At 39.9% G+C, this 15,456-nt stretch overlaps 1 protein-coding gene across 1 annotated transcript in view; it reads left to right on the top strand.

The window, feature by feature from the left end:
* LOC124804858 (ubiquitin carboxyl-terminal hydrolase 3-like) overlaps positions 1-14,587 on the top strand; it is a 79,341-nt gene extending 64,754 nt beyond the window's left edge. The window contains exons 10-11 of the mRNA XM_047265213.1: positions 3,448-3,488; positions 13,670-14,587. Coding sequence (XP_047121169.1) covers positions 3,448-3,488; positions 13,670-13,794 — 166 coding nt within the window. The 3' untranslated portion in view covers positions 13,795-14,587. The remainder of the gene's footprint in view (positions 1-3,447; positions 3,489-13,669) is intronic.
* Positions 14,588-15,456: the final 869 nt, after the last annotated feature.

Genomic DNA, 15,456 nt, shown 5'->3' with positions numbered 1-15,456 from the left:
TAATGTATGATGAATTTCTTAAATCACAGAGCGTTTAACTCTCAATTAAAAATCAACTCTTTGAGTAAGACTATCTAGAAGAATTTCGAGCTCAGAAGATCAGACACTTACGTCGTTACTAAAAATTTTAGTAGTACACATTAGTGTGATATATCTCAAAGTGTAACACGCGCAAAAAGATCAACATTATATGTGGAAGCTTAGCTTCTCTTACAGCTTATTGATCTTAGAGATCACGATTATATGTGAAACCTTTGTTTTTCTTGTAGCAACACTATGTATATTAATTTAAACCATTAACTTTTCTTATTTGTGTGTTCGCACTACTTAAGAGTGATCTTGCTATTGGCTGACTACATCACGTGTCCTACACTGTCATCAGCTGTCGAGCTCACGTGACATGAACTATGACTGGCTTACAAAAGCATGTCGCAATCTTGATTGCAATTCTTTGGAAAGTAACATGGAGTGTTTGGCGGAATTCCCATTCATACCTTGGTAACACGAAAATATGCAGTGTACATGTTGCTGCACATCAAAGATCTTTCCAAAACGTGTCCCCCCCCTCCCACAAGTTTTGTTTTCATCGGCGTATAAAACCACAAACATTCAAATGACTGATAAGTTTTACAGTACCGAGGAAAAGTATACAGTAACTTAGGAACACTGGAATAGTTTATTTTCACCCGGGAGAAAGTGTATTTTTAACCGGGAAATCCGGGAAAAATCCGGGAATTTTTTTTCTTTGTCCATGTATACACCCTGTATATGTATGGAGTGTAGCCATGTATGGAAGTGAAACATGGACGATAACTAGTTTGGACAAGAAGAGAATAGAAGATCTCGAAATGTGGTGCTACAGAAGAATGCTGAAGATTAGTTGAGTAGATCACATAACTAATGAGGAGGTATTGAATAGAATTGGGGAGAAGAGGAGTTTGTGGCACAACTTGACTAGAAGAAGGGATCGGTTGGTAGGAGATGTTCTGAGGCATCAAGGGATCACCAATTTGGTACTGGAGGGCAGCCCCAATGGGCTGTAAGCATCGTAATTTAATAGCGATCAACTACAGATGATGAATCATACAACAATGCCTAAGGTGTACATTTGACATTAAACAAACTGTACCACTCAGTGTGCATGGCTGTACTGGTGTGATACTGTTAGTTACATAAGCCCATCCACCATGGCAAGATCATATTACATCAGATGGGAAAATCAGTTTTTAATTGTCCTGAGGCCAAAAACAGCATAAAAAATATCACTCACATTGGCTTTTAATTGTCCTGGGACCAAAAACCGCGTAAAAAGCATCAGTCAAAATCAGATCGGAGTATTAATTTCCATGTGACTGGCACAAAACATTTTAAATATCCTGTCCACCATATTTTGCAACAAGTTGAAATTGAGAAACTGTAAGCTCCACAACTAATCGAAGTGTTCCGGGGTCACGTTCAGAATGTGTTGCGCAATGCGTGCCTTAAATGCAGCTAAGTTTGCAATCGGAACACTGAACACATCTTTCAGATAGCCCCACAGCCAGAAGTGACATGGATCAAGATCAGGTAATCAGGACGGCGAGACTATAGGGAAATGGCGGCTGATAATTCAAGCATTTCCAAAGGGCTGCTTCAGCAGCTGCTTAACTGGATGTGCGATGTGCGGAGGTGCACCATCTTGCATTAAAATGATACTGTCCACACTGTTGGAGAGCTGGAATGACGTGGCTGTGCAAAAGACACTCATAGCACTTACCAGTGACAATACAGGTAACAGGACCGGAAGCATCTGTCTCTTCGAAAAAATATCACCCCATGATAAATTATGCCATAAACCCACTCCACACAGGGACCTTTTCAGGATGAAGTGATACTGGTTGATTCACTTGTGGATTTTCCGTTGCCCATATTCGACAGTTCTGCGTATTGACATATTCTGTCAGATAGAAGTGGGCTCTGTCTGTCCACAAAATCTTTCACGGCCAATTATTGTCAACTTCCATGTGAGAAAGAAATTCTAAAGCAAAGGTCTCTCTTGCTGGGAGGTCAGCAGAAAGCAACTTCTGCACATGGGTAATTCCGAATGGATAGCAAAGGAGGATGTTTCGTAGGGTTTTACGCACCATGTTCACAGGTATGTCTAATTTTCAGGCAGTTCATCGTGTACTACACGTTTGCATACAACCACTTGTCTCCTCCTACTTTGCTGTGGCCAGTGCTTCCACTGATGTTGAATCAATTCGTTTCCTCCATCTACCAGTTTGCACACCAAAAGAACCCATGTTTTTGAATTTCGGAATAATTTTCTTCAGACCCACAGCAGTCATTGGACCAAAGCCTTTTTTCAAACCCTTCAGTGCCCGGAACTTCAGCAGAGCGATACGTGCACAGTCATCATTCTTGTAATACAGCTTTACAAGCAGAATGCAGTCCTGCATTGAGACAGTCATGGCGAATGTCGCAACATGAAAGTAAAGTAGCATACCCGACGTGTTTATACCAACATCAGTGGGTTGTACACATGGCAGGTGTTTTCATTTACGTATTCTGACACATACAGCACCGTCTATTGATCAATTTTCACACTATTTTTTTGTTCTTCTCCCATATGTTTTCGCCCTTCTCCGATAATATTCCATTGTAATTTGACATCATTCTGACCAGTGATGTTTATTTCTAAAGCATTTTGAAAATTTAACCGTAATTATAATCACCCTGTACGTGAAAATCCTAGGTACTGGCGTCTTCAGTTCTGAAATGACATGTCACAGTGAATCTCAATATTTGGTACAGTTCAAAATGCGTACACAATGGGAAATGTTCAGTATATTGCATGGAAAAACTTATAGACAAAAGAAAGGTGCAATACTTACAGAACTGGCATTAATGCCTAAGGTAGCATATGTTGATGCTGATTAAGAACTCACTTGCAAAAAAGGAGTTAGGAGTTATATTGGAAAATGCTTGACATTTCTTACTTCTATAACCTTTTTTTAGAGAGAGTGAAAACATGCAAACCATCCTACATGTGTGTTTTTTGTTAACTTGTTAAGAGCTGAGGGCAGTGTTATAGGAATGCTCTTACGTGTGAAATACTACAAGTATTTGCAGTGTGAATGTGTGTCTAACACATATAAGGAAAGAGAGTGTGGAAGCAAAGACAGAATAACATAAAACAGTTAGCAAAAGAAAGAAGAATTAAATAAAGGAATAGAGCCAGCATAAATGAAAGTTATTGTGTGTTGTAATTTAGAAAAAGATGAGGGTGATTACTAATAAGTTGCAGCTATTTTTACATAGATCGAGTAATAACAGGAGCTGAATTTTACAGATACTTCTGACTATTTATATAATAATCTCTGAGATTTCTGCTGTTGAAGATTTGTTTTAGAGTTTCTGCTAATTGTAAATAGAATTTTTCACCTACATAATGTGTTTTCATTTCAGTGCTGGCTCTGGTCACTACACGGCATTTGCAGTCAATGACGGTAAGCACATTTACTGTTAATATACTGAATTACCCTTTTTTTCTTATGTCTCACATTTTATTATTGCTAATGGGTTAGCAAGATTTTTGCAGTAAATTAAAAATATTAATTGGACTGAACGGTCAGTCAACTATAATTTAAATACTAGTTACATTTATTTGTCTACCTGTGTATGCTAATAAAATTGTGGCCTATAAACTTAAATATACATTTCATACTAATGTGAAGAAATTGTGGCTTCTTGCCATGTCAGCCTTTCAAGATTTCCACATGCACTATTTTACCAGTGTACCAAAACTGCTTCAGTCCTTAACATACAGGGTGACACAGAGTAACGGGAATGTTGAAATGGGTAGTGGCAGCCATGGGCAGGTGGCACCACTGCGAATTTGTGACAGTTAGTGAGTAAACAGTCCGCCGTTTCAGTAATTATGGATCAGTGGAATGGACAACAGTATGCGTTAGCCATAAAAATGTTTTATAAAATGTTGGTGCAGAGGAGTTTCGACATTTTTATAATTCAGGATGGTGCTGTTCGTCATGATGCCGTTCCATCGAAACACGCGATAAAATGTTGAATTAATAACTTCGTAATAACTTTGAAGAGACTGGATCTGCCGTCAAGAAGAAACCAATAGGACGACCAAGAAGTGTGTGTTCTCCAGCAAACTTTGATGTTGTATGCGAACCTTTCTTACGGAGTCCATGGTGTTCAGTTCGTAAGCAAGCAGCAGTGGTTGGAATGTCCTAGGAGAGTGTTCACAGAATTCATCATCTTGATTTAAAATTTCTTCCATACAAACTACAGATGGTGCAACAATTGAAGGACAACAATTACTGGTTACGATTAGGATTCTGTCAACAAATGATAACAAAAATAAACAATGACTATGAATTTCTAAACAAGTTGTGGATGTCAGATGAGGCCACATTTTCATCTCACAGGTTATGTGAATAAACGGAACTACCGTTACTGAGGCTAACACAAATCCTAATGACATTCATGAGCGCCCTTCACACGCTAGTAAAGTGGCAGTATGGTGTGATGTTTCATTACATGGGGTTGTCGGATTGTATTTTTTCACAAATGAACAGGGAAACTCAATAACTGTCAATGACAGTCGTTACGTGGAGACATTACAAACTTTTGTTACACCTACATTGAACAACTTCCCAAACATTCAAGAAGCCTGGTTTCAGCAGGACCAAGTGACATCGCAAACTGCACAGCAATCAGTGGCATATTTCCAAGAATTGGATGGCAACTGTGTGATCTCACGATTCGGTAACATTCCCTGGCCTACTAGATCGCCACATTTATCTGTTTGTGATATATATATTTTTTTTTTTTTTTTTTTTTTTTTTTTTTTTTTTTTTTTTTTTTTTTTTTTTTTTCTTGTGGGGCTACCTCAGGAGCAAAGCCTACATGACTCGACCAAGAATCCTGGATGAGTGAAAACAGAGAATTCGGGATGCAGTTCACAATATCCCAGCTGAGATGTTGCAGCGGTCAATTAGGAATCTCAACAGCAGAGTTCACTAATGTATTCATACAGGGCGACACCATGTAAAAGATCTAATTTTTAAAAATTATAAATGACATCAATGCTTCATAAATGGCTAAGTTGTAAGGTTTCAATTACTATGAATGCAATTTCTTTCCTTCATCACTTCTAGTTTTATTGGATTGTGGAAATGTTCCTGTTTCTCTGTGTCACCCTGTATAAACATGGCAGCAAGAAACGGTTTCTTAAATTCGGTTTTTGTCTTTCAGAAGTTGTGTTGCATGTGAACATAGTGATAGTTCTAACTTTGAGCTTTAGGTAGCCAGCAAACATACCTTCCTTCTTGTAAGATAATAGATCCCATGGCTGAGTCCTTCTTTGAGTTATACCATGTGTATTGAGACCATTAAGCCATTGATAATCAACAAGGCTCCAATCATGCCAGTACATACTTACATTCATCCACTTTCTATTTCGCAGACATGTTCTTGCACCAACATTGAGCTTCACCAGGTTATGTTCAACAGACCTACAGCCAAAAATACATTACATTTTCTATATTTACATGCGGAAAATGCAGCAGTTTCAAACTATATCAAGTAAAATAGTTCATCTGAATACAATTTGCTATGTAACAGCAGTTATTAGGTAACCACATGTTGTGGCAGAATTCACGTCTACATTCTCTTTATCACAAAATTTGAGTTTTTTAGGTGCCAACTATACAGTGTCCAGAAATCAGCTGTTCTGATTTAGTCAGCACAGCAGCTGATTTTCTTCAGTTAAATGTTTGAGATAGATAACTTCCTGGTTGCAAATAACATGGTATGTGGGACAACCACAGCTGCAGTAATGTATTTCAAGTAATAAAAAAAATGCAACAACTGCCATAAATGGATTTACTAATCCCATAATCGTAACTAGTTCACTGACCATCATGACATCTGCAGGTGGAAAAACAGGTGAACCTGAATTGTAATTAGATCTCCATGAGGGTAAATAATAGACTGCCTATCATCCTGCTTGAAATTAGCATACAAAAAAAATGCACTTGTCATCCATAAAATGACAGAGGGCGTGAGGTACGACAAAACCCAGCAAGGCGGAGTGAGGACACCCCAGGTGAAATGTCCAGGACATCAGCACAACACATCTTGCCTCGTGGTCGTCATTTTATGACTTGTGGGTGTATTTTTTTTTATACGTCTCTTTCGAGCAGTCAGATAGGTGACATCTATTATTTACCATCAAGGAAATCTAATCACAATTTAAGGTTCATCCACTTTTCACATGAAGATGTGACTTCATAGTCATTAAACTAGGTATGATTGAGTGATTAATAAATCAGATTATGGGAGCTGTTCCAGTTTCATATGTGTGAGATCGGATGGAGCCAACTGAATTGTTGCACCCAGAATATCAGATGTATAAATCAGGGTTTCTCAAGAACAGCCTTAACTTTTTTCTGGCCATTTTTATTTTTATTTCCTCAGTATTTATGTTAACCTTCTGTATGGTATATAACTATCTATTACAATCTTAGTTGTGCACTTGTAATTCTTTCAGTGCCTGCCGTCATGCCTACTTGATGAGGATTCCAAATACTGAAGCAATACTGTGTCATTTAGATATGCCCTTGCTTGTACTCATTGGCATGTTTGCTGCCTTTCTTATTGCCATGGTGTATTACATGCAAAATACTTAAATGATGTGACTGGCTCCTGAAGTTCACCAAAAATCTAATGTTATTTGTTTGTTTCTGTTTGCTATGAACATTTTCTTGCATTCATGTGTCCAGAGAGCATCCGTTCAGTAACACAAGAGGAAATAATGTTCAGATCATTCATTTCATGGTAGTCATCCAGTGATCATACATTTCTGTAGTTTGGCTGCATAGTGAGCAAATAATTTGAGAATTTTTACAGTTTGGCATTGTGTCAAAATGATACTAACAATGGAAAGTCCAGGTCGGAACATCGGCAATTCTACATCTACACCTACATGATTACTCTGCAATTCACATTTAAGTGCTTGGCAGAGGGTTCATCGAACCACAATCATACTATCTCTGTACCATTCCACTCCCAAACAGCGCGCGGGAAAAACTAACACCTAAACCTTTCTGTTCGAGCTCTGATTTCTCTTATTTTATTTTGATGATCATTCCTACCTATGTAGGTTGGGCTCCACAAAATATTTTCGCATTCGGAAGTTAACGACTTCTATCCCAACTCGCGTATCATATCTGCCACACTCTCTCCCCTATTATGTGATAATACAAAACGAGCTGCCCTTTTTTGCACCCTTTCGATGTCCTCCGTCAATCCCACCTGGTAAGGATCCCACACTGCGCAGAAGTAGTCTAACAGAGGACGAATGAGTGTAGTGTAAGCTGTCTCTTTAGTGGACTTGTTGAATCTTCTAAATGTCCTGCCAATGAAACGCAACCTTTGTTTCGCCTTTCCCACAATATTATCTATGTGGTCTTTCCAACTGAAGTTGTTTGTAATTCTTACACCCAGGTACTTAGTTGAATTGACAGCCTTGAGAAGTGTACTATTTATCGAGTAATCGAGTTCCAACGGATTTCTTTTGTAACTCATGTGGATCACCTCACACTTTTCGTTATTTAGCGTCAACTGCCACCTGCCACACCATACAGCGATCTTTTCTAAATCGCTTTGCAACTGATACTGGTCTTCGGATGACCTTACTAGACGGTAAATTACAGCATCATCCGCGAACAACCTAAGAGAACTGCTCAGATTGTCACCCAGGCCATTTATATAGATCAGGAAGAGCAGAGGTCCCAGGACGCTTCCCTGGGGAACACCTGATATCACTTCAGTTTTACTTGATGATTTACCGTCTATTACTACAAACTGCGACCTTCCTGACAGGAAATCACGAATCCAGTCGCACAACTGAGACGATACCCCATAGGCCCACAGCTTGATTAGAAGCCGCTTGTGAGGAACGGTGTCAAAAGCTTTCCGGAAATATAGAAATACGGAATCAACTTGAGATCCCCTGTCGATAGCGGCCATTACTTCGTGTGAATAAAGAGCTAGCTGCGTTGCACAAGAACGATGTTTTCTGAAACCATGCTGATTACACATCAATAGATCGTTCCCTTCGAGGTGATTGATAATGTTTGAATACAGTATATGCTCCAAAACCCTACTGCAAACCGATGTCAATAATATAGGTCTGTAGTTCGATGGATTACTCCTACTACGCTTCTTGAACACTGGTGCGATCTGCGCAATTTTCCAATCTGTAGGTACAGATCTGTCGGTGAGGGAGCGGTTGTATATGATTGCTAAGTAGGGAGCTATTGTATCAGCGTAATCTGAAAGGACCCTAATCGGTATACAATCTGGACCTGAAGACTTGCCCGTATCAAGCGATTTGAGTTGCTTCGCAACCCCTAAGGTATCTACTTCTAAGAAACTCATGCTAGCAGCTGTTCGTGTTTCAAATTCCGGAATATTCCATTCGTCCTCCCTGGTGAAGGAATTTTGGAAAACTGCGTTCAATAACTCCGCTTTAGCGGCACAGTCGTCGGTAACAGTACCATGGGCACTGCGCAGCGAAGGTATTGACTGCGTCTTGCCGCTTGTGTACTTTACATACGACCAGAATTTCTTCGATTTTCTACCAAATTTTGAGACAATGTTTCGTTGTGGAACCTATTAAAGGCATCTCGCATTGAAGTCCGTGCCAAATTTCGCACGTCTGTAATTTGTAGCCAATCTTCGGGATTTTGCGTTATTCTGAACTTTGCATGCTTTTTCCGTTGCCTCTGCAACAGCGTTCAGACCTGTTTTGTGTACCATGGGGGATCAGTTCCATCTCTTACCAATTTATGAGGTATGAATCTCTCAATTGCTGTTGCTACTATATCTTTGAATTTGAGCCACATCTCGTCTACATTTGCATAGTCAGTTCGGAAGGAATGGAGATCGTCTCTTAGGAAGGCTTCTAGTGACACTTTATCTGCTTTTTTAAATAAAATTATTTTGCGTTTGTTTCTGGTGGATTTGGAAGAAATGGTATTGAGCCTAGCTACAATGACCTTGTGATCACTAATCCCTGTATCAGTCATGATGCTCTCTATTAGCTCTGGATTGTTTGTGGCTAAGAGGTTAAGTGTGTTTTCGCAACCATTTACAATTCGCGTGGGTTCGTGGACTAACTGCTCGAAATAATTTTGGAGAAAGCATTTAGGACAATCTCGGAAGATGTTTTCTGCCTGCCACCGGTTTTGAACAAGTATTTTTGCCAATATATCGAGGGAAGGTTGAAGTCCCCACCAACTATAACCGTATGAATGGGGTATTTATTTGTTACGAGACTCAAATTTTCTCTGAACTGTTCAGTAACTATATCGTCGGAGTCTGGGGGTCGGTAGAAGGAGCCAATTATTAACTTAGTTCGGCTGTTAAGTATAACTTCCACCCGTACCAATTCGCACGGAGTATCTACTTCGACTTCACTACAAGATAAACCACTACTGACAGACACAAACATTCCACCACCAAATCTGCCTAATCTATCTTTCCTGAACACCGTCTGAGACTTCATAAAAATTTCTGCAGAACTTATTTCAGGCTTTAGCCAGCTTTCTGTACCTATAACGATTTCAGCTTCTGTGCTTTCTATTAGCGCTTGAAGCTCAGGGAATTTCCCAGCACAACTGCAACAATTTACAACTACAATTCCGACTGTTGCTTGATCCAGGCACGCCCTGTATTTGCCATGCACCCTTTGAGATTGCAGCCCACCCTGTACTTTCCTGAGGCCTTCTAACCTAAAAAACCGCGTAGTCCATGCCACACGGCCTCCGCTACCCGTGTAGCCTCCAGCTGAACCCCACCACCCTGTGGCGCAAGTCAAGGAATCTGCAGCCAACACGGTCGCAAAACCGTCTGAGCCTCTGATTCAGACCCTCCACCTGGCTCTGCACCAAAGGTCCGCAGTCGGTTCTGTCAATGATGCTGCGGATGGTGAGCTCTGCCTTCATCTCGTAAGCAAGACCGGCAGCTTTCACCAAATCAGATAGCCGCTGGAATCCAGAGAGAATTTCCTCAGATCCAAAGCGACACACGTCATTAGTGCCGAAATGTGCCACCGCCTGCAGCTGGCTGCCCCCTATGCTCTTCATGGCATCCGGAAGAACCCTTTCTACATCAGGAATGACTCCACCTGGAGCCTTGGAACGATCTCCCAATCAACCACAGGCAAGGGCTCAGCCCCACTGCGGGCAGCAACCGGGGTAACCACAGCGGCAGACCAATCTGAGGACAGACGGGACGAGTTTGACATCCTCGTGATACCCAAGTCCGACTCCCCACAGTGGTGCCCATTGGCAACAGCCTCAGGCTGCGCGACCGAGGTCAGCACGGCCTGCAGCTGTGAGCGAAAGGATGCCAACTCAGCCCTCATCTCAACACAGCAATCACAGTCCCTGTCCATTCGAATTGATGTTGAACAACAGTTACTGAAACACGAGTCCGTGCCTAAATAACGCAAGGGAAACACGCAAAGAATGTATGAACTAACCTGTACAAATGCCTAACAACTGCGCTACAATCTGCCTGAATTTACGATTACAGTAACTAAAACTCGAAATTACACCTCCTATACGAAACTATGTAACAGATAAGTGAGCTAGGAGTATGCGACTAGCTGCTGGCAGCTGCTTATCCAATGGCGGCAGGGAGCACACTGGCTGTGACCCACCGACACTGGCCGTTCAAAACAAAAACAGAAGGCAAACAACTACGTGAATTTACACTATTCAGGTACTAAAACGCGATGCTACAACTCTCAAATACTGTAATACGCCAGAAATTTTTGAATTAAACAATGCAAGTACCCAAAAACACGCAAAGAAATTAAGAATTAAACTATGTAATACGACTTGGCTCTCACCATATTCTACTGCCTCCTTGTTGCACTGCCAGAGGTGTTGCCTAACAAGGAGAATTGATACAAGCAGGGGAAATGTGCCCCCATAGACACATATGACATCAAGATAAATGGAATTCCTACAGGAGGATGCTTTCTCCCCAAAAATTGCCACAGGCGAGAAACACCAAGGCCATGACCAAAACAAGAGCTTGAGAGACATAGCTGCAGCTGGTAGTTCAGACCACTGGTCGTTCCGGTTCACCATACCCAGCTGTTTGCTTGCCCTTGTCGTACTGGCTCTCACCATGTTCCACTGCCTCCTTGTTGCACTGCCAGAGGTGTTGCTTAACAAGGAGAATTGATACACGCAGGGTAAATGTGCCACCATAGACACATACGACTATGGAAGGCAGGCAAGAATCAATAAGGAGCCATTGCCATGGCTCAGCAGCATTGTGGTCTCTGATTTAGTTACTTCTGACCCAGCAGTATTAAAATATCTCTTCCGTGTAGGTTGTCGGTTAGTAGCTAGAGGCAACTCACGTGTAATAAGTGCATAGTTTTCACAGTCAGTACTAGGCAAATGAAAGTAACATTATTACGACTGTTGTGATAAGAGGTCTTGAGTACTACAGGTTGTCTATGAATAATTCTAAGAGTTAGGTGTCTAAGCCTGGAGACCAACAGAAACCAGATTTGTAATTAATTGTGTCCATCGGTCCTGGTAACTGTTGGTGTACAAGGATAAGTCAGTTATTATCCACAAAGTAGTTATAAAATGTTCTTTTAATCAAATAGGAAACTTACATCATTTTTTAACATAGTCTCCTTGTGTTTCAAAGCACTTGGTCCATTGTTGTACAAGCTTCCTGATGCCCTCATAAAAGAAGGTTCTCGTTTGAGCTGTGAGCCAGGAATGCATCGCTTCTTTCATTGCTTCATCTGAGGCAAATCGACGCCCCCTTAATGCTTGTTTGAGTGGATCAAACTAGTGATAGTCAGAATGGGCTAGATTGGGACTATATGGAGGATGATACAATACTTAAAATTTGAGTTTTTGGAGCATTTCAGCAATGTGGACAGCAGTATGCGGACGGGCATCGTCGTGCAACAACACAACACCTTTTGACAGCAATCCTCGGTGTTTGCTTCGAATTGCGGCTTTAGCTTGGCAGTAAGCATCTCACTGTAATTTACACTGTTCATTGTTGTACCCCTTTCCCCATAATGTTCTAGTACTGGACCTTGTGTGTCCTAAAAAACCGTAAGCATCAGTTTTCCTGCAGACAGTTGGGTCTTGAACTTTTTTTTGCACAGCGAATTTGGACATTTCCGTTGCATACTCTCCCGTTTACTCTTCCATTCCATACTCTCCCGTTTACTCTCCAGGTCATAATGATGGATCCATGTTTCGTCACCAGTAATGATTCTGTCTAAGTAGTTGTCCCCTTCATTACCATAGTGATCCAAATGGTTTTTGCAGATGTCTAAGCGTGTTTGTTTACGTAGTTGTGTGAGTTGTTTTGGTACCCATCTTGCACAACCTTTATGAAACCCAGTTCTGTTGTGGATGATTTCGTAGGCAGAACCGTGACTAATTTGCAGACGATGTGCCACTTTGTCAATAGTTAATCATCTGTGTAAGAGAATCAGTTCACGTGAGCACTCAATGGTTTCTTCATTTGTGTAAGTTTCGGTCATCCGGCTCCTTCATCGTGCATAACACTTGTGCGACCATTTTGGAATTTTTCAATCCATTCGTAGATACTCCATTGTGGCAAAACACTGTTCTCGTACTGTACCGAAAGTCTTCGATGAATTTCTGCCCCTGATACGCCTTCCAGCCACAAAAAAATGGATCACTGAACGTCGTTCTTCTTTGGTGCAAATGGACGGTGGAGCAGCCATGATTAACAGCATGGCAGCGATAACAAAACTGACCCAGCAGCTTGAAAATTGCAAAGATATAACAACAAATAAACAAGGCATGCATCATCAATGTAAAACAACAGTACTACCAAAATAATAAAAAATATAACTAAATTGTGGATAATAATTGACTTAACCCTCGATCATGTGCACAAGTGAATTTTCAGAAGTTCAACATAATTTTAAGACTAGACTTTCATTGGATTTGAGATGAGATGTATATGTCACTAAAAGTACTTCTTACAGTTAGTTGAGTTGATTGGCTTTTCACTTCCAGAACATAGTTTATCCTCATCCTTACTTGCCACTGTTTCTACCGCAATTCAGCCAAATTGCCAGTGTTATTATCCAGACTGACAAAACTGTTACACATACTAACACTTTTGTCGGGAAGTTCATTCCAAATTCAAGTAAACTGCTCTGAAGCAAAGCTATGCAAATTACTGCTTCATGCATTTAAGGCATTTCCTCAGAGGTGAACGATCATTTAGAGGTGAAATACACTATTTGTGTGTGTGAAGATATGTTTACATCAGTTCGTCAGAAAACTAAATTCACTCCCAAGTTGATAATAGACCAGTATGCTTTTTATATCAGTCAACAGGCTCCTGCTTTAATACTGGTCACCAAGTGTGTGGCACATTACTATACACTCAGGCTCCTTGCCCGAAAGGTTGACAGTGATAAATAAAAAAGTTTTTGTGGTTATATCATTCTAATGTGTTAGTTGGAGAGCAACGTTGTATAAAAAATTACTGTTTTGATCCTTTTGTGTCTTTTACTTCGGTATATAATGAGTTGAGAATCACCATGAATTTCTTTTGTTCACAGGACAGTGGTTCCATTTCAACGATAGTACAGTGAGGCCAACAGAATGTGGTGTTGTCGCAAAGTGCAAACCTTATATATTATTTTATATTAGGCGGGAATTCAGGCTGCCCACTGTGAGCACGTGACAAAATGCTATTCAGAAGCTGCTTGGCTGTCAGTAACCTCCTCCTTTGCAGTAAATATCTTGGATTGTCTGTGAAAAGTATTATCCTGGAAACCATATCGGCATACAGTACAAGAAGTGTTGCTTTTTCTGTTTTATTTTGTGAAATGATGCTCTTTAAGAAAGAGCTTCATTGTGCCTAAGTTATGAGAGCTTTATTATGGCTCAGATATTCTGTATAAACATTCCTGTGTATCTAACTTCAATGTATTTATTTGTTAATGATGTATAAATGTGTGTGGAATCTGAGGCTGTAAATGACTAAAGACTGATAAGAATTTTTAGAATACTCTGCCTATTACTCTTCAGATGTTGCAGGAAAATACACTTGCAGAAAACATTCGTAATTGAAACTACTTATTTCTCATTGTGATTGTATCTTAGGTGTCATTATTTAAAAGTTCAGTCTTTATTGTTCTGCAGATTTCATTGTATGCTCCTGATTGTCATCCCATCAAATATGTATATTTAAGTGTACACTGAATTTCTAAAAGTAATTATGTACTTATTTGAAGAGGGATTTACGTAGTTGTGAAGTATTTTTGATGTATGTTCTGTGATGATGGTATTTAGCCCATTTGAATTTTTTTCTGGAGTTTCACACTCCTGTTTACACCTATACAGTATGTACCTGTAAATTTTCAATTCCTTCTTTGTAAAAAGTTAAAGAACATTATTTATTTGGGTCTTTGAACACACCAAAAGGAATTGACTGTTTTAGTTTTAAAAAGCTATTTTAAAGAAATGTGATATTAAACCATCAGTCATAAAACTGAGGCTATTTTTAATCATATTAAATGTTCATCATACTGACCATAAAATAAATTCCAAACAATGTTTCAGTTTTTACCATATATGTGTGTATATATGTAGGTAGGTAGGTAGGTAGGTAGTTAGGAGTCTCTAGTTTTATGGCCACAAACTTCTTTCAGAATAAAAAGAACAAGTTAAGGCAGAAGAGATGAATGAGTGAAATTACTGGAAAATAATCACAGCAGGCTGGTGAATGGAAAACTGGTGTCTACAAGGCATCTGCCCATAACTAATTGTACATAGTGAAAAATAAAAGCAAAAGCAGTTGATTAGTTTTTTGTGATAGAATTCAGTAATTATTCGTTTTGTTTTGCTTAAATTTTCTGTCACTCTAGTTTGTGTTCACTTTTTATTGCTTACACAAATTTACCGGGTGACGTGATAGCCTTGGATTTGGTGATGCAGGGGGGGGGGGGGGGGTGTGTGAATATTTTCAATAAAGGTAGTGTAGCTTACTCTATACCCATCTACTGCAGAGTGGACTCCTGAGGATAAAGTGATAGCAGGTGTGTGTAATGTCCTATCCAGTGATTCTATCGATGCTTGTTGCAGAGTGTAAAACTGTTTGCAGCCACATAGGATGTTGATGACAATGTCCTGTATCTCTGTATTTGTTCTAAATCGGCTTAGAATTGCTAAATATTTGACAAATGGAAAAGACTTATTTAGTACAAGATGGGGCAGAGGAGAGACAGTTTTGAAACGCAAATCGCAGACATAAATCAAAACCAACAAATGTTAAATAGGAGCTGAAGGTACATCCAAACTGTTTCCACCCACCGTAGAAATACACAGAATTATGTACACTGCT

This window comes from Schistocerca piceifrons, chromosome 7 (assembly GCF_021461385.2).
Source record: "Schistocerca piceifrons isolate TAMUIC-IGC-003096 chromosome 7, iqSchPice1.1, whole genome shotgun sequence".
NCBI classification, from domain to species: domain Eukaryota; kingdom Metazoa; phylum Arthropoda; class Insecta; order Orthoptera; family Acrididae; genus Schistocerca; species Schistocerca piceifrons.
This window is presented reverse-complemented; position numbering and strand designations above follow the sequence as displayed.